Source organism: Cutaneotrichosporon oleaginosum, assembly GCF_008065305.1.
Source record: "Cutaneotrichosporon oleaginosum strain ATCC 20508 chromosome Unknown ATCC20508_contig03, whole genome shotgun sequence".
NCBI classification, from domain to species: domain Eukaryota; kingdom Fungi; phylum Basidiomycota; class Tremellomycetes; order Trichosporonales; family Trichosporonaceae; genus Cutaneotrichosporon; species Cutaneotrichosporon oleaginosum.
In genome coordinates, this window is record NW_027072172.1 from 530,506 (window position 1) to 548,893 (window position 18,388).

General features: G+C 58.9%; 6 protein-coding genes across 6 annotated transcripts; 2 read left to right on the plus strand and 4 right to left on the minus strand.

Annotated features, from left to right (window-relative positions):
* Positions 1–3,085: 3,085 nt before the first annotated feature.
* COLE_03398 (uncharacterized protein) lies at positions 3,086–3,653 on the minus strand (the record flags this gene model as incomplete). Its single annotated transcript, XM_018422524.2, has 2 exons — positions 3,086–3,153; positions 3,197–3,653. 2 exons carry the CDS (start codon positions 3,651–3,653, stop codon positions 3,086–3,088), a joined length of 525 nt encoding a protein of 174 aa, XP_018280571.1.
* Positions 3,654–3,885: 232 nt separating this feature from the next.
* Positions 3,886–4,233, plus strand: COLE_03399 (uncharacterized protein; the record flags this gene model as incomplete). The annotated part of the gene is made up of 1 exon (XM_018425106.2): positions 3,886–4,233. The coding sequence occupies one exon, from the start codon at positions 3,886–3,888 to the stop codon at positions 4,231–4,233; it is 348 nt and encodes a 115-aa protein (XP_018280570.1).
* Positions 4,234–5,805: 1,572 nt separating this feature from the next.
* Positions 5,806–7,532, minus strand: COLE_03400 (uncharacterized protein; the record flags this gene model as incomplete). Its single annotated transcript, XM_018421240.2, has 3 exons — positions 5,806–6,491; positions 6,525–7,398; positions 7,434–7,532. The coding sequence occupies 3 exons, from the start codon at positions 7,530–7,532 to the stop codon at positions 5,806–5,808; spliced, it is 1,659 nt and encodes a 552-aa protein (XP_018280569.1).
* Positions 7,533–7,959: 427 nt separating this feature from the next.
* On the minus strand, positions 7,960–10,950 carry COLE_03401 (uncharacterized protein; the record flags this gene model as incomplete). The annotated part of the gene is made up of 5 exons (XM_018422523.2): positions 7,960–8,139; positions 8,183–8,662; positions 8,697–10,361; positions 10,407–10,751; positions 10,849–10,950. The coding sequence occupies 5 exons, from the start codon at positions 10,948–10,950 to the stop codon at positions 7,960–7,962; spliced, it is 2,772 nt and encodes a 923-aa protein (XP_018280568.1).
* Positions 10,951–11,986: 1,036 nt separating this feature from the next.
* COLE_03402 (uncharacterized protein) lies at positions 11,987–16,805 on the plus strand (the record flags this gene model as incomplete). The annotated part of the gene is made up of 6 exons (XM_018425947.2): positions 11,987–13,189; positions 13,224–13,613; positions 13,647–15,886; positions 15,921–16,153; positions 16,189–16,400; positions 16,437–16,805. 6 exons carry the CDS (start codon positions 11,987–11,989, stop codon positions 16,803–16,805), a joined length of 4,647 nt encoding a protein of 1,548 aa, XP_018280567.1.
* A 456-nt stretch (positions 16,806–17,261) lies between these two features.
* On the minus strand, positions 17,262–18,254 carry COLE_03403 (uncharacterized protein; the record flags this gene model as incomplete). The annotated part of the gene is made up of 1 exon (XM_018425022.2): positions 17,262–18,254. The coding sequence occupies one exon, from the start codon at positions 18,252–18,254 to the stop codon at positions 17,262–17,264; it is 993 nt and encodes a 330-aa protein (XP_018280566.1).
* Between the last annotated feature and the right edge of the window lie 134 nt (positions 18,255–18,388).

Consider the following 18,388-nt stretch of genomic DNA (forward strand, 5'->3'; position numbering starts at 1 on the left):
TCTTATGAGCGATGACGGAATGGGTGGCAAACTAGGCTCACTCAAACTCTGCCTCCTGCAGCTCCCAGATCGCATGCCAGCCAGAACACTGCTTTGGAAGCGTGGTCGCAAATTAGCATCACGCGCGCTGCTCTCGTGACCTCTGCACCTCTGTGCGCTTCGCGCCGTGACAGCCATCACAGCCGCCACCATATGTAGCCTCCTGCTCAGTGAAGTGATGCCATCCCGCCACCCACGACGACCCACTATGACCGACACGACCACCAGCGAAACACGCGAAACCAAGACGAACAGCGATGCTGTCCTCATCTGCCCAGGGGACTGGTGGAAGACCAACCGAGGATGTACGTCCACGGCGCCCAAGAGCTGATATAGTGCCATGTGAACCAGTCGACTGCGGCGATGGGATTGTGGTCTGCGACTATTGTCGAAGCGAGATGTCCCCCGAGTTCGCATCGCTTGCATAGGCCGACTGCCCGTGTGATTGTTTTCCCTAGACCTGCAGACACGCATGAGCATGAGCATATGGACGACACCATGAGCAGCTCAGGTTCCTGGACGGAGTAGTGTTTGTTGTTTTGCCGTGCAGAGGGGGGAGCACATAAGCATCCGGCATCATCATTGGCCTCGACGGCGCAGTCTACTTGCGATACAGCACTCCTGTTAATGAACCCATAACCATTGGGTGTACATGTATGTATAGATACGATGTATGGTTGTGCACTGGCGCAATCAAGATAATGTAACATGTTACTGTCGTAGCGAGCAGTGACGATCATGCCGAAGTCAGCAGTGATAGACAGGCGAAGTCGGTTTGATGAGCGGGCTGTGCTCATTAGTGGGGCCGAGGGCCAACCAACCTGCCAATACAGACGCGTTTACATCCACCTATTTTGTTTACAACCCTCTCACACCCGGATCCCCACCTCTACTTCTCCATGTTTATGATTAGCCGACTTCCGTCAGCCGCAAAGTCGCGCAAGAGGTGACCTCACTTAACTCCCTCTCACTCGGACTACACTTGCAACCCGCAATGCAGGCACACAGCGACCTTCTTCTTCAAGACCCACTTCCACGTCTCTTCACATGCGTCTGGGTCAGCCTGGACGAAGCGGTACGCACGGCCCTTGTTACTCCCGTCTCCGGCGCCCGGACATTCGATCCACTCGCAACGTTTCGCAGAGTGCTGCGGCGGTGCGACGGGCGCTGGCGTGCAAGCCGACGAATATGACGGACTGGGCATGGGTGGGGCTTGGTGAAGGTGCGGGTATGTGGGGTACTGCGGCTGCGGGTGCATGCCTGGGTCGGAGCTACCTTGTAGAGCTGGCCTTGGTGGGAGGCGGCGCTGGGCTTTAAAAGGTGGATGTCGACGAGAAGCGGGGCGGGCTTCCAATTATAATCCCAGAGCGGGGCGAGTAACAAGTGGCTTGCCCCGGCGTGCGCGGAGCGATGGTGGCGAGCTGGGCCGAGGCCACGGTGGCGCGGTAGCGCGGTCGGCGACGAGGACGCATGTTGTGGGAGCCGCGGGGGCATGGTGGTGCGAGCGATGTGGCGCCGCAGGGCGAGCGGCGCCGAAGCGGTGAGCGTGTTGCACTCGAGGTGCGGAGCCAAGTGCCCGCTGATAGCGTGGGCAAATGACAAACATCACAGAGACTCGCAGGGGCGCGGCGAGAAATTGCGTGGCGAGGTGTGTCGAGGTGTTGACGAGTAACGTAGCTGCACATGGTGTGGAGCAATCACATGTGCGGCATAAGCATGTTTCGGGATTGGACGAGGGACCAAGCGCGGAAAGAGCTTCCGTTGGAGAGGGTCGAGAAGTGAGACTGGCGATCTTGCGATCATGAAGATGAGTTCCGCAACTCGAAGTCAAACAAACAACTGGAATATTACCTATTCCAACGACAACTCCGAGTGCGAGATGTAAGTACAGACGCAGTGGTGCGGGGAGGCGGCTCAGCGCGATTGTGCATTGCGCGGAGTGTGGCGGAAGTGATCGAGTCCCACCTGCGTCTTACAGACTTCTTTGCGGGCGTCCAGTTTACCTGAAACAGTGCAGGTGGTCCCCGTGACAGCTTGCTTCTGAGCTTAATCCGTGACGACGATGCAACACCCTGTGGGTGGCGGCCTCTCGCACCGTGGCGCGCCGTTTCGTGTTTGCGTGAACGACGCGGAATGTGGTGGCAGATGGCCCGAGCTGGGTCTGGGTTCGACCCCGGGGCGAGCCAAGTATTGCAGAAGACAAGATCGAGCTCGAGCAGAACGAGCACAAAATTTCTGACAGAAATTTGGTGGAGAGCAAACTTCAGAAGCGGCGACGACAAAGAAACGGAAAGGCGTATACGTGGTGCTTGGTATGGGTATAAGTAAATCATCCAATATTTGTTGTGGCGGAGACACTCCGTCTCGGGATATAACTGGACTTGCGTACGCAAAGCAAATGCGTACCCGTGGTTGCTAGCACTGTAGCCCGCAGAACCGGCAGACGATGCGCCATGAGTAGCCGTCGGTGTAGGCAACGGGGATGCAGTACGCTAGAGTCAGCAGAGCAAGCGCTGGGAAGCGAAGGGACGCCTCACATCCACGGTTTTCACCGTCGCTGTCGCCATAGCAGACGATGTCTAATGCCGATGGCAGTGGAGACGGGGTAGTGGAGAACATCTGGGGTTTGAGACCGGAAGCGACAGTGTAGGCGTCAAGAACGGACTCAAGGCGTCAAGTTGTGAGTAAAAGAAGCGGCGAGAGAAGAAGTTCAGCATGAGAGGAGCAGGGAGGATATGACTTGCGAGACATTAGGCATGGGCCACCATCCCCCGCTGTCCGACGAGAGCGGACAGCAAGTGATGTGGGCAGCGTCCGAGCGGCGCCCGCCGTGATCGCATCAGCCTGTAAGTACCGGTCGAGGAAGCCATCAGTTCCGAAGCGAGGAGCGAGACGCGCCGCGTGATCGAGTTATCAGATGAGATGAGCAGTGAGCATCCAGTCAAAGAGTTCAAACCACTAAATATAAGCGTACAGAAGGGCTACATTGTATGCGCGTGCGTCTAGGCGCGAGATTACGAGGTCGGGTCGGAGGCGGTATGGCGGGTTACACTTGGAGGCGACAGAACTGGCAGATGACGCGCCCGTCTGGTAGTTTGAAGGGGCAGCATTTGTCTGGCGGAGGTGAGCATCATGCGCCGAGAACGAGGATACGCACGCCCGCGGTTGCTCCCCCACGCGTCGCCGGGACACTGGATCCAGGTCGTCATTCTTGGTGTGGATGTTCGAGACTCGGGGCGAGCGAGCCAGAGATATAGCCCGCCGCGATGCCGCAAGGCCGCCAGCTGCTGCGCCAGCCGCCAGCCAGACACCCAGATGTGGTGCTTGCGCTCAGACTCCGGCTTGCGCTCGGCTGTGACCGGGTGGCCGGCAGGCGTGGCAGGAAAAGGCAAAGAAGCACGCCGCGTCGCGTCTGTGCGGTGGCATGTGCCTGCGCCTCGGTTCCCACTTCGCACTGTGCTCTTCGCATGCTCTTCGAAAGGATCCCGCCATAGCGCCTCCGCAGCGCTCGGGAGCACATCGAAGACTGGCCCGCGGCCAGGCGACTTAGCGGCGGGGCACAAGTTTGGCGGCCGCGGTTGCCGCGACGCCTGAACTTGTAAAGACTGAGGCATGTCACATGTCTCGGCGATAAACAGTGATTCAGCAACTAACAGCGGCACTCGCTAATCGACTCGAACAGAACAACAAAGATGGGATGATTCCTGATCATTCCATGCTGCGGAACGGGGCGCTGCTTCGTCATGTCAGGGTCATGTGAGTCACGGTTAGTTCTCCAGCCTCCGATTTCATGTCCGAGCAGAACACCCGCCGAGGACTTTGCCCGACCCAAGTGCAAGCCGAAGGATGTGGACAGGGCTGAAAGAAGTCGCGTCCAACGCCGCAGCAGATGCCGTCAGTCTGCTGCCGCTGTCCAACTGCGGGGGCACGGCCCGAACTTTGTTTCCTCACGTTCCGGCTGCTTGGGCGGCTGATGACTCCGGGGCGCACAGTGTGGACGGCGCGGACGGCGCCATGCCCTGCAGCCGTGCGTCGGGTCCCAGTCGGCAGCGAGCAGTGGGGTCAGGCCGTGGCGTCGGGTTGTGCCGTCGGGCGTCGGGCGGAGGATTTGGCGCCCGGAAGAGCGCCCAAGATCAGGCAGAGCCAATCTCAATCTCGCGAGATGTAGCGAGATACGGAGCGAGATCTAGATAGCTGCGAGAGTTTACGAGGCGACGGCAACCGTACTTCTGCAATGCAATTACATCAGTCCACGTGCGCACGTCACCGGGCGACCACTCAAGAAACCAATCTCTCCACCATTGATGACTCTAGAAAGTCTGGGAAGGGATCGGGACATAGAGTCGCAGGCAATAAGTGCAGAGCTGAAAGCTCGGAGGGAAGTCGGGACGATCGACGAGCACGCACGGCTCTGGTATCAGTGCTGCATTGCTCCAAATGGACGGCGACGGCCGACTCAGGCGAATCACTTACGGCCAGCGTTCTCCTTCAGCGAGTTACCCATGCAAGGTGGCGGCATGTCGCGGTTGGTGTTCTTGCCTTTGCCACCCTTGACCTTGCTGAAGATGAGCTTGCTCTTGACGATGGAAAGCATCGTGATGAAGATTGTGCGGTGCGAGGAGGAGCGGTGGTGAGGTGTCCTAGGTGGAGCGGAGACGGTTGGAGGAAGTGGCGAGGAAGGAAGCGAGGAAGAGCGATTTAAGTAGCGGCTGAAAGATAGGAGTGCGAAAGTTTATGCTCTGGTCCGAGACAGCCATCTGGGGCGCATATGGGCCATACGACTGGTGAATACGGCTGACGAACGGTGGAGCTGAGACATGAATTGATGGCGAGGAACAACACGAATTCAGCGGGCTGTTGGGGTGGGTGGCGGGTCGCAGCGTATACGGTACGGGCCGCAATCAATTCTCGACACGAAGTGATGCAGAGTGACGCACGGCCGTCCGCGAACGTGGCGAACACGAAGCACCGCACTGCGATGCACCGCACTGTGCGCCGCACTCGGGATGGTGTTAGCGGAGTAACATCAGCCCCATGTTGTGCTTGCGTGCTTGTGAAACGGAGTGACGGAGCATAGTCTCGTCGAAATGCAACCGCCTCCAGCGGTGTGACTGAATCCGAGTTTCCCTGCGTAGCGCAATTCATTATGAACATTCTCTAACACTACTCTGCCAGTTCAGATCGGGTTCCAATCTAGCTAGAGCAGCTCGCTGCCGCAGTAAATGCAGTAGTACGTGCGGTTGTCCGTCGACGAGACAACTACGCACCAGTCTGCGTCAGCGTGTTTGGCGTGCAAACACTTACTGCCCTTGTTTTTACCACTGGCATCTCCTGGGCAATTGGGTAGGAACAACATGGCTTCGTGATGGTATGATAGTGCAGCGGATAGATGCGTAGATGGCGAGGGAAGATGGTGTGTCTAGGTGGCCACGATGAGTGAGGTCTTTATACGACACTGCGATCGGCGTCACATCAAGCAAAACACAGAATCACATGCGGGTAGCTTGGAAAAAGCAGTGGCGAGGAGGCGAAGAGCACTAGTTCTATTGCAGCAAACGTTAGCGCACCATCGCATGCATAGTGCTAGCCATTGTAGGCAAATAGTTGCCAGTGGGCCACAATTTATCAACGTGATGTCATCAATTGCGAGGGCAGCATACTACTTCATCGCGCACATATCCATGCATATACGATGTGACGCGACGGAACGATCAGCCGCGCCTGAGGCCGCGGGGCCGCAAGAACGCGCCGCGTCCTGCGCACCGACTAGTCGTCGCGCCCTGGCGGCGGCGACTTGGCGAGGAACCTGACGCGTTCCTGCTCCTCCTTCGTCGCGTACTTGAGCAGCGCCTCGCGCGGGTCCTCAAGGCCGACGCGATTCCCAAAGATCTCCTGCACGAAGCCCGCAGTAGCGCTCGCGCCGATGCGCCCGCCCCGGCCCGCACCCGTCAGCGGCTCGGTGGGTTTGAACCGTTTCGCGCGCTTCTCCATTTGATGCAGGCTGAGACCGTGTCGCTGATCGGCGCTGATCTGGCCGTGCTCATCTGGCGCGAAGACAACCGGTGCGAGGTCCGCTGTCGTGTAGCTCACGTCCCGCGGCTTGGCACGCGGCATCTTTGCGAGCGGGAGCAGCGCACCGTGGATACTGGCGTGCGGCGAGTAGAGGACGTACACTTCGCCATTGGAGCACGACGCGAAGAGCTGATTGATTCGACTGTGCCATTGTACGCGCACGACTGAAGCCTTGGCAATCGGCACGCGACGCTGGACCGACAGGTCGTCGGACGAGAGGAAGAGAACCTCGCCCACCGCAGCGTCGTCCTTCGGGTTCACGGCCGTACCCGCAAGCACGAACCGGCCGTCGGGAGACCACGCCACTTCGGTCTCAGAGTACCTGTTGTCGATACCGCTCGCTGTCGCGAGCGGCTGCCGCAAGTTCTTCGGATCCCACACTGGAGTCAGCGAAGGCGCACAGCCAGGCTTACGCTTGATCGTCCCGTCCTGGCACCGGCTGACGAGGCGCCTGCTGTCGGGAGAGAACGCGACGCACGTAATCTCCGCATCCTTCTCATGCGCCTTCTCGTTACTCTTGTCCGGCCGCGCATAGTTCGAGCTCGTGCTCCACACATGCACCGCGCCGTCCGTACACCCTGCGGCGATCATCTTGCCATCTGGGCTCCAGCAGCAGCTGGTGACGCGTGTCTTGTTCCCGCGCGCCTTGGAGCGGACGACGACGACGTGTTTCTGCTTGCTTGTATCGCGTACGTCCCACACGCGCAGCGTGCTGTCGTTCGCGCACGTCAGGAACACGGCGTTGTCCGTAGGATGCCACTTGCCCGCGTTGATCTCGGCGATGTGCCCCTTCGTCACCTTCATGTCGCGGATGTACACGTCGCCCTTCATGAACTCCTTCGGCTCGTTGCCGTCGCGCCCAAACACCTTGGGGTAGAACGTCCCGCTCACCGCCAGCAGGTGCTTGCCGTCGGGGCTGTACGAGAGGTCGTGCACAAAGTACGTCCCGTTCGGCTCGAAGCTCTTGAACGGGCGCAGGCGCGAGTCCATCCCCCCAAAGTCCCACAGCTTGCAGTCATAGTCGTGACTGCCCGTCGCTACGCGCGCGCCAGGCGGGTCAACCGCCAGCGCCGAGACCAGCTTAGTGTGGTCCTTGAGCACGATCTCGTGTGTCACAGGTGTCCGGTCTTCCTCGGGCTCAAACTCGTCGTCGCTGTCGTCCGACTCAGCCTTACGCTTCGGCGGCTGCGGCCCGGCTTCTTCTTCGTCTTTTTCGGTTGATTTTGGACCCGAGGAACTTGGGAGAGGCTGTGATGGAGGAGCTTCGCGCGGCGGAGGCACAGGAGCCTGCTGTCAGCTTCCGCTGGTGCCATCGTTCTCACTCTCTTCGTCTCAGCCATGCGCTGCTTGCTGACAGTCGGCGCACCACCCCCTCGCTTGGGCTTCTTACCGAAACTCATGGGCAGGTCGAATCCTTCCATAATGATCGAGGTGTGGATGGTGGATGGTGGATGGGGTAGTTTGCGAAAACACAGAGTGGACAAACTGACTTCATGGTGGAGGTAAGTGGAGGCCCGCCGTCACCAACTGTATACTTCGTGTTCCGCAACCTCATAACTCATGTCTTCCTATGAAATGCTATGGAATGATGGGCCCCTTTTGTGAATGCCTCGCGCCGGTCGAGGAGATGCAGTGTTGAGAGAGAAAAGGGTGTCGGATGTGGGGCCCGACTATGTAATGATTCTACGTAGTTGCCAACAAAGATGTATGGAGGGTATCTGATGCGTGATGCCTATCTAAGGTGGTGGTATTTCGGCGTGGGTACCAGAGCCAGCAAGGGGAAGCGCACGGCAGAGCCGCGGAGCATCACCTCGTCGGCGACAACGTTGCTATCACGAGCAATGCACATTATACCTGGTAGCGGTCGCGGAGGCGCTCGCGGATCACGGTTGGGAACGACGCGGTTTGCTGCTCCCACTGCGCACCAAGCTGGTTCTTGAAGGCTTGCAGAATCTGGCGGAACATGTCGTCGAGTTCACGCGAGGGGTGCTGCCACTTGCACACAGCGTTGCAGAACCAAATGAAGCTCTGAATCGTTAGTTGAGAGTCGCGACGAGGTAGGGCCACTCACGTTCTCGAGACCAGCGGGGTTCTTAACAATAAGCATACAGAAGCCGCGGAACGCCGAGTCCTTCTCATCGTTGTCCTTGATCTCCCAAAGCGCTGTGCACCAGGCTTGGGCGAAAGTGCCAAGGTGCGGGGCGACACGGTCGGGCGCTACGAGACCAAGACGGCCAATGGTGACTGCAGCATTCTCAGACAGAGACTTGGGTGACTTCTGGTTGAGAAGGATGGGAATAAGGCGCTTGATGAGGTCGTCCACAAAAGGTTCAATGGGGGCGGCGTCGCCCTGGTACTGTATGGCGATCTCACCGGCTGCCCAGGCGGCGTTGTTGCAAACGCTGATGCTGTCCTGCTGGGGCTCCGGGATAATCTGATCCATGATCGCCGGCATAAGGTCCGGAACGTAGGGGCGGAGGAGGGGGAAGCAAGTCATAGCCATGTCGCCGAGGAGGGCGTGTGCCGACTGGCGAACTGGAGGCTCGAAGTGCTTTTGTCAATAACTTTCGCGCAGGTAAACTCACAGTCAGGCACGCCGCGATGAGAGAGAGTAGTGGAGGCTGCGCCGATTCTATAAGGGCAGGCATCTGGTCCGAAAGGCCCTGCGCCAGACCGGACAGAAGGTCAAGCGCAACGACAATGAAAGTGCGATCCGGCTCAAGCACGTCGTTGGGGTTGCCGAGGTACGCGTTCCACTGGTTGAGCGAGGTACTGATGATGGTGACGCAGCGCTGGTAGACTGGCGCAGCATACGGGCCAAACGCCTTGCCAGCAGCGAGGGTGACGGACGAGAGACACTCAAGGAGAGGGACGAGATCTGGGTCGCTGTCGCTAAGCTTCATCCACTTGTCGATAAGGGGAGGCATGATAATCTCCATGTACTGCTCAGTGCCGAGAGCGTTCATGACCGAGTCGGCCAGGGTGCCGATGGCGTCGTAGAGGATGAGCAAGTTCTTCTGTTGGTACTTGGTGAACGCATAAGTGAGGTTCCGAAGGATGGGTTCGAGGAAAGGCACGAGTTCACCACCAGCCTCTTCTTCGAGAGTGGCAAACGCACTGCAGCCAGCCTCCTGGACGCGCTTGTTGCCGTCAAGGACCATCTGGAGGAGACCCTCCATGGTCGGAAGGAAAAAGGTCTGCTTGTTTTCGGTTGAGACGGCAACGACCCAGCTGGAGTAGCGGCCAAGAGTCCAGCAAGTAATGGAGCGGACCAGCGCCTTGCGGTCCTTGAGCGCCTCGATGAGCCAAGGGACGAGCTGGGGGAGGTGAGGCTCAAGACCCTCGATGCAGCCCTCGGCAATAGCACCCAGAGCAAGGATACCACTCTCGCGGTAGGTCCAGTCCTCGTTGAATAGCCGCTCCTTGAGGTAGGGGAGAAGGATGTTGAGCAACTCGCCACGGAACGAGACGGCCATGACATCGAGCGCGGCGGCCGAGCACTTGCGGATGTTCCACTCCGCAGAGGCGTCGTCGTCATCATCGTCATAATAGTCATCGTCATCATCATCATCATCGTCAAAGGCCTGCTCAGCAGCCTCGCGCGACTGGCCACCCTTCTGCGCCGACGACGTGTCATTGGACTCGCCAACGCCGTGAGCTTTGCCGCTGTAGAGGTGAGGCTTAATGTCGGTCTCCTTGTCCGGGACGGCCTCGTCATCCTCATCATTGTCAAGGTAGAGGAGGTCAACCTCGGAGTAGACCATGCCCTCCAAGAGAAGAGGAACGATCTTGTCGAGGTACGGCTGCATCTGTGACTTGAGGGAGGGGTCCTCGGCGAACGTGAGCCAGAATTCGCACGCCTCGAGCGCGACCGCCTCGTTGTCGTCCTTGGTGCAGTAGGCGATGTAGTCGACAACGTTCTTCATCTGTGGCACAAGCTTGTCCGGGCGGCTGGCAAGAATGAGGCCAAGGGCAGCACAAACGGTGCGGCGAACGTCGGCAGACTCATCAGAGGCGCGAGCAAAAAGGGCCTGGAGGTAGCTCTCGAGCTGGGCCATGAGGGCGGGCGTGCGCAACGCGATGAGGCACTGGAGCGTCTCGAGCGCATAAAGACGGTTACGGGGGTCCGAGTGGCCAGTAAACTGGATGAACTGGGGGACGAGGTGTTCAAACAAGTTGGTCCCCTGGATAGTAATGTCGAGACGCTGAGGGCAGTCCTCGGCAACCTTCTGGAACGTGTTGAGGACACCCTACAATATCAGCGCCGTTGCATCTCCACACGGTGTGCGGCTTACCTCGACGAGGTTTTCGTCCTGCGAGCTCAGGCCCTTTGTGAGGACATCGAGCGCTTGTGGCCAAGCGCCAGTGTTCTCGGTGTAGAGAATGGCCATGACGACACTTCCAGAGGTGTGGCGTATCATCTTGTCCGCCTCCTGCAGACCAGCAAGGGACGCCTGCTTGACATACTCCATCGCTTGCGCATCACCATCCGTGACGGGCTGGCCACTCCGCTCAATAAGAGCGTTCTTGAGCACTAGACCCGCAACTGCGCGGTGCGTGCCGGCCTCGCCGGTGGCGAAGACGAGGATGTGCGCGAGGTAGGCGAGGAAATTTGGGATGAATCTCAACTCTTTGAGGCGCTGTTGGTGGCAAGTAAACAGGAGTGGCGACGGTCGCGGTAGGCATCGAAGGACAATATCAGCATGGGTACAGGTGCGACTGGGGGAGATTACGCACCGTGGCGACATGTTTCTGAACGTTGGGGTCTGAACTAGCAGAGTCGCGGAGCATGCCGAGGACCTCTTGAAGCCCATCCTGGGCGGGAGTCCAAGACGACATGGCTGTTTGGAGGGAAAGTCAAGGGGGCGTGGCGAGATTTGGAGCTGAAAGATAGATCTGGAACTTGTGTGGGCCAAACTGCGTGGGTCGAGCTTGAATGTCCAAATGGCCCGTGATAGATTGTGGCGTGGAACGAGAGAAGGGCGAGGGGATAGGAGAGAAGGGAGGAGAATGTGAGGTCGACTAGCCGTGACAGAGAAGCTGTTGTCGTTGGCAGTGATGAGGGTGAGATGGATGAAGGGGGGAGGGAGGACGGTGGCTAAGAGGGGGGTGCCGGCGGCGACGAGATAGTGAGCAGGGGGTGGGAGGGAAGGGGGTACCTGGGTGCTGGGAGGGAAGGGGGTACCTGGGTGCTGGGTGGTGATGGGTGAACAGACAGGGGGGCCTGCAGTTCCTCAATATATTTTGATCCCGCTTTCAATATACCCCCGCCCTTCTCACTCATTCCGTGCAGTAAGCCCTCCGTGGCGTGGCACTTGCTGCAGTGGAGGCGCCGAGGTACGTACTGTACGTGCACAGGTAGGTGTCACTAAACTCTGTCCTCTGCATGTTCTGCATTAACGCATTACGAGCTAACTCTGTTTGCCCTTGTGACGCTAGCCGTCATCCCTCGTGCTGCAGAGCAGTCCACAGTCGTCGCCTGCGTTTGGAGCGCGTCATGGCGATCGGTGACGCCCTTGGACCGTTTGAATAGCGCCGCTTCGCAGCTGCATTGATCGTACTGAGTACAACGGACAAACGCCTGTTCACAAACTCATCGTAGGTACTCGCGACGCGATGCTCGCGATGCATCAGATGTTTGCGCCTACCGGCTGCCAGCATGCCAGCATGTCTGGAGTGCAGAATGAAACGTGGATTTATAAAGAGTGGGGCAGGTGCCACATGATCTAACTCCGTTACTTCCGGGTGGACGCGCCTTCCTTCAGGCCTGGGGGCAGCGCTGCTCCAAAACAAAACAACAACAATCAGCCAGGGCCACTTCAAGATCAGTCGAGATTGTCCCCTGTTTTGATCTCCCTTCCAACACCCACCCACCATGCCACCACGGCGCTCGACGCGCTCCAGCGCCAGTGCTGCCCCTCCTCCTCCTCCCTCCACCACTTCTACATCATCATCGACATCTAACCGCCGCACTGCCCGAACTACGCGTTCCAGCATCGCACCTGAATCCGAAGAGGAGCGTAAGCCGGCGCCAAGGAGAGCTGCAGCGCCTAAGCCGGCGCCCCAGGCTTCCCGCGCTCCTGCTTCGCGAAGGACTACGCGGAAGGAGCCTACGACGCCACCCGAGAGCGAGAGCGACGAGAGTGAGGAGAGCGAGGAGGACGACGATGAAGACGAGGATGATGACGCCGGCGAAGATGATGAGGAGAGTGATGAAGATGACGGCGAGGAAGGATCGGTAAAGCTCAAGCAAGCTAAGCGCGTGATTGCGCCTACGCCTCGGAGCAGCACGCGGAGCACGGCTACGCCTGCTCCCAAGCTCCACGACGAGTCTGATGCGGAGCCCACGCCCAAGGAGGCGTCCAAGCGCGGCGTACGCAAGCCCTCAGTTCCGCTTGCACCCGCGCGTCTCGAGGAGTCCGCGCCGACGGCTCGGCCCAATGCCAAACCTCCGACGCGGAAGGGAAGGCGTGTCGTGTCTGACTCTGATGAGTCGGATGGAGAGACGCCACGCCCGACTGCGCCCGTCGAGACTGAGACCGATGTTAAGCCCCGCCTGCCCACCAAGTCCAGCACCATGTCGGACGAAGAAGACTTTGCCACTGCTGTTGGATCGCGCCATTCGCCTGCCAAAGACGAGCCGTCAACCCCGAAGGCACAGGTACGCACGCTCAATGCAGCGTCGCCAGAGTCGTCGCCAGACATCCCCGCCAGCGTGCTCCCGCCCAAGACGCCCGGCCGCACTGTTCCTCCGCGCGTGAGCGTGATGCCTACTCCAGCAGCTGCTCCGCCGGCCGGTCCCAAGCCGCGCTTGACTATCCACAAGCTCGTGCTCAACAACTTCAAGTCTTACGGCGGTCGCCAAGAGATTGGCCCCTTCCACAAATCCTTCTCAGCTATCGTTGGACCCAACGGTTCGGGGAAGAGCAACACCATCGACGCGCTGTTGTTTGTCTTTGGTTTCCGTGCAACCAAGATGCGTCAGGGCAAGCTGAGTGAGCTCATCCACAACTCAGCGGGGCACGAGAACATCACGGCTTGCTCCGTCGAGGTACACTTCCGCGAGATTGTGGATCTGGTGAGCTACAACTGGGAGATGCAGCTGACATCAGCCTGGCGTCGACGACTTCCTCCTCGTGCCCAAGACAGACATTATTGTCACTCGCACTGCCTTCAAGGATAACAGCTCCAAATATACGATCAACGGCGTCAACAAGCGCCGCGAAGAGGTAGTCACACTCCTCAAGAGCAAGGGCATCGACCTCGACCACAACCGCTTCCTCATCTTGCAGGGTGAGGTTGAGTCAATCGCTCTCATGAAGCCCAAGGCCCAGAACGAGCACGAGGACGGTTTGCTCGAGTACCTTGAGGACATCATCGGCACGACAAAGTACAAGCAGCCGATCGAGGACGCGTCCGAGCAGGTTGAAGGTCTCAATGAGGAGCGGAGCGAGAAGATGAACCGTCTTCGCGTTGTCGAGCGAGAGAAGGCATCCCTTGAGGTGAGTCGGAGGGCTGGGGTTGACTGACGGCAGGACAAGAAGCGCGAGGCCGAAGACTACCTCCGCGACACCAACGAGCTTACGCGCAAGAAGTCTCTTCTGTGGCAGTACCACATGTACACGCTGCAGAACAACATTGAGATCACAACCAAGGCGATCGACGGCCTCAACGCCCAGCTCACAGGAGAACAGGAGCGGAATGGTGATCTTCTCGCTCAGATCGAGCACCTCCAGCAGGAGTACAACGACAAGGCGGCCAGCTGGGAGACAGTGAAGAAGGCGTGCGACGCACTTATTAAAGACGCCAAGAAGCTCGAAAAGGAGGAGGTGGGCTTCCAGGAAAAGCGCAAGCATCTCGTCTCCAAGCAGAAGAAGCTAAAGAAGTCGATCTCCGATGACGGGCATGCCAAGTCTGAGGCGATGGCGACAATCCAGAACTGCAGCGGCGCTATTGAGACCAACCGCACCAAGGTTATTGAGTTGGAGCGCAAGCTTGAGGCCGAGGAGAAGGAGCTGGAAGAGGTCCGCGACAGTCTGAAGGACAAGACCGACCAGTTCACCACTAAAATCGAAGCCAAGCAGCGCGAGCTCGAGCCGTGGACTGCCAAGATCAGTGAGAAGCAGTCAGCCATCGACGTCGCGCAATCTGAGCGAGACTTGCTCGCACAGAAGGCCACCTCCGCCCAGACCGCCCTAGAAGAGGCGGAGCAGAACATTCAGGCTATCAAGGAGGGCGACCAGGCTAAACGCGGCGAATACAAGCGTCTCAAGAAGGAGGCTGTCGCAGCCAAGCAAGAGCTCGCCGACGCTGAGGCCAAGTTGCAGGGCATGGGCGCGCAGCTTGACGATTTGCGCAGCAAACTCTCGGCAGCCACACACAAGGCCGACGAGGCTCGCGCCTCGCTTGCTGCGGATAAATCGGAAAATGCCGTTCTGTCAAGTCTCAACAAGCTCAAGGCGCAGGGACGCATCAAAGGCTTCCATGGCCGCCTAGGCGATCTCGGCGTCATTGACGACAAGTACGACGTTGCGGTGACCACAGCCTGCGGCGCCCTCAATAACCTCGTGGTTGACACAGTCGAGCAAGGCCAGGCATGCATTGAGCACCTGCGCAAGAACAATATTGGACGCGCTTCGATCCTCATCCTCGAGAAGCTCCCTCCTCGCGATCTCACTCCGATTCAGACTCCCGAGAACGTACCTCGCCTTTTCGACCTCATCAAGCCAAAGGACCCGCGCTTCGCGCCTGCCTTCTACAAGGGTCTCACGAATACCCTCGTTGCGCAGGACCTTGCACAAGCCCAGCGCATCGGCTATGGTGCCAAGCGTTGGCGCGTTGTCACACTTGCAGGCCAGCTTATCGACCCTTCCGGAACAATGTCAGGCGGTGGCAACCGCGTCGCGCGCGGTGGCATGAGCTCCAAGTTCAAGGCTGACAAGGTGGCGCCCGAGGTTGTCGCGCAATACGAGAGCGAGCGAGCTACCTTGCAGCAGGAGCTTAACGCGTTCCAGAACGATCGACGAGCCGTAGAGCAGGAGGTTCAGCAGCTGCGCAAGCGCATTCCTGACATCGAGATGGAAATGGAGAAGGTCGAGCTCGACATTCATACTTGCTCAAAGCGCCTCGCCGAGGCTGAGAAGCGCCTCTCGGAAGTCGCGTCGCAAAACAAGCCGGACGCTGCCGACGAGAAGCGAATCAAGCAGCTCGATGCCGAGATCGCCGCGCTTACCAAGGACGCCGATAAGCTGCGCGAGAAGTCGTCAGGGATCAACAACGAGATCAAAGAGCTGCAGAACAAGATTCTCGAGGTGGGCGGTGTCAAGCTTCGCGCTATCCAGTCCAAGTTCATGACCACTAAAGGCTTGCTGGACCTGGCAAACGACGCAATCACTAAGGCTGAGGTCGGACAGGCCAAGGCACAGCACGACGTTGAGAAGCTTCAGCGTGCGATCGCGGCAAATACCACCAAGATCGAGGAAGTTGATGCTGAGCTTACGAGCGTCGAGGACGACCTCAAAGCCATCACTGACGATCTCGCGACCCTCCACCAGTCCGTGGAAGCGGCACAGGACAGCAGTGTCGACGTTAAGGAGCAGCTGGCCGAGTCCAAGGCCAAGCTCGACGAGGCCTCCACCGAGATCAATGCATTCAGGAAGATCGAGATGGACCTGAAGCAGAAGATTGACGACAATATGCGGGCGCAGAAGGACTCGAAGGACAAATACAAGCACTGGCACAAGCGGCACGAAGAGCTCGAGCTGGCGTACATCGAGTGGGTTACGATGTGGATATAACTGACAACACAGCGAGGAGGACGAGGAAGACGAGGATGAAGATAGGGAGGGCGACAATGAGGGCAAGGAGAAGGCTCAGGAAGACGAGCAGGAGGAGGCTGAGGATGGCGAAGGCGAGGGTGACGCGCCCCGTTCCAAGAAGTCTAAGCGACGCAACGAAACCTTGGACCTCGTCGAGTACAGCCCCGATGAGCTGCGTGCTGTGAATAAGGATGTTCTCAACGGCGAGATTTCCGTTCTCGAGGGTGAGTTTGTTCGCGTCCCGAGCTGACTCCCGCAGAGGAGATTGCCAAGGCTAAACCTAACCTCAACGTCCTGCACGAATACCGCCGGCGCGAGGCTGAGTTCCTCGACCGTGCGCGTGACATGGAGACGGTCACTTCGCAGCGGGACGCCGCCAAGCAGCGCTATGACGATTTGCGCAAGGTGCGCCTCGAGGAGTTCATGGCCGGCTTCTCGGCCATCAGCGCCAAGCTGAAGGAGATGTACCAGGTGAGATATCCCACGTAGAGTCTTGTCTAACAATAGATGATCACGATGGGCGGCAACGCCGAGATCGAGTTGGTCGACACGATGGACCCGTTCTCTGAAGGTGTCGTGCTGTCCATCATGCCTCCGAAGAAGAGCTGGCGACCTATCGCCAACCTCTCCGGCGGCGAGAAGACGCTCGCCTCACTCGCACTCGTCTTTGCGCTGCACGTCTTCAAGCCGACCCCGCTGTACTTTATGGACGAGATTGACGCCGCACTCGACTTCAAGAACGTGTCTATTGTGGCCAACTACATCCAGTCGAAGACGCAGGCTGCGCAGTTCATCGTCATCTCGCTGCGTAATGACATGTTCGAGCTCGCGCACCGCCTTGTGGGCATCTACAAGACGAACAACGTGAGTTCTTAGGACGACTGGAGCTGACGGCAGTGCACAAAGAGTATCGCCATCGACAACAAGGACTTGCGGACGCAGGCAGTGGCCAAGCGCCCATTGAACCCATCTACACAGCTGGGAACAGTGAGAGCGACGCCATCCAAGACGCCAGGACCACATAGGTTTACCGCCGCCACACCGTCCAAGGCGCCTCCAACACCTGCTCTGGCCTTGGCACCGACACCCTCCCGGCGGTCGGTTAGACTACCTACACCGCCGGCCCAGGTCTGAGTTTCTCTTCGGTTCTTAACATGACATTGTTCGTTCCTTCTTGCCTGCCTTGTATGTTGTATGAGTTTCATGCAGTGGTGTGATGCATTATGATGCGAGTATTCACAAGACGACGATCTAACGATCTCTGCTACCGACAGATTTTGATTGTTTTGCTGCTGATGCTGTGACAACATGCCCCCCTCGTCCGCCGTCGTTCTACTTGGTGGCCCACTCCCGGGGCTTCTTGAGGACGTCCTGGAGTGCCTTCTCGCGCGAGCCCTCCTCAGTGCCGACTGGTGTGCAGTACTCCCAGCGGGCGTACTCGGGAAGAGACATGAGGATAGACTCAACGCGGGCACCAGGAATGTTGAGGCCGAACTTGGTGCCGCGGTCGTAAAGCAGGTTGAACTCAACGTAGCGTCCGCGGCGGAGGAGCTGCCAGCGACGCTCGTGCTCAGTCCAGGCCTTGCCCATGCGGCGCTGGACGATAGGGACGTAGGCGGGGAGGAACGCGGATGAGCACGACTTGACAAACTCAAAGATCTCCTCGCGCGAGGGGTTCTTGGAGCCGTGAATGTCGCTGCTGGTGGTGAGGTCGTCAAAGAAGACGCCGCCGACGCCACGCGTCTCGCCGCGGTGCGGGAGATAAAAGTACTTGTCGCACCACTCCTTGTAGGTCGGGTAGTACTTGGGGTTGTGCTTGTCGCAGGCGGCCTTGAGCGTGTCGTGGAACAGCTCGGCGTCCTCGGGATACAGGTAGTTGGGGGTCAGGTCGGAGCCGCCGCCGAACCACCACGCGACGGGCTCGCCGGTCTTGTCGTCACACAGCTCGAAGTAGCGGTAGTTGAGATGGACAGTAGGCACATGGGGCGAACGCGGGTGAATGACAATAGACAGGCCCGTGGCAAAGTAGGGCAGGGGGGTGTCGGAAGGTGTGATGCTCGAGTGGTCGGCGCGCATCTGCTCCTGGCCGCCGCGGGGCATGCGCCCCTCGACAACGGAAACGTTCACGCCCGCCTTCTCGAACACGCGGCCGCCGGCCATGACGCATGAGCTACCCTCACCGCCGGTGGGCCGAATCCAGTGATCGCGCAGGAATGTGGCAGGCGCATGCTCGCCGTCCGGGGGCGCCTGGGCCTCGATAGACTCGAGCGTCTTGACGATGTGATCCTGCAGATTCGTGACCCAGGTGGCCATGCGAATGCGCATGGGGTTCTGGAGTTAGCTCGCCCCTAAAAAGCAGCGCTGAACACACGGAGCAGCAGGCCAAAGCCGAGCAAAAGGCCCACGCCCAGGTCGCGGTATGCTTCGCCGTCTTCCTCTTCGTGTTGCTCGGCAGGCGC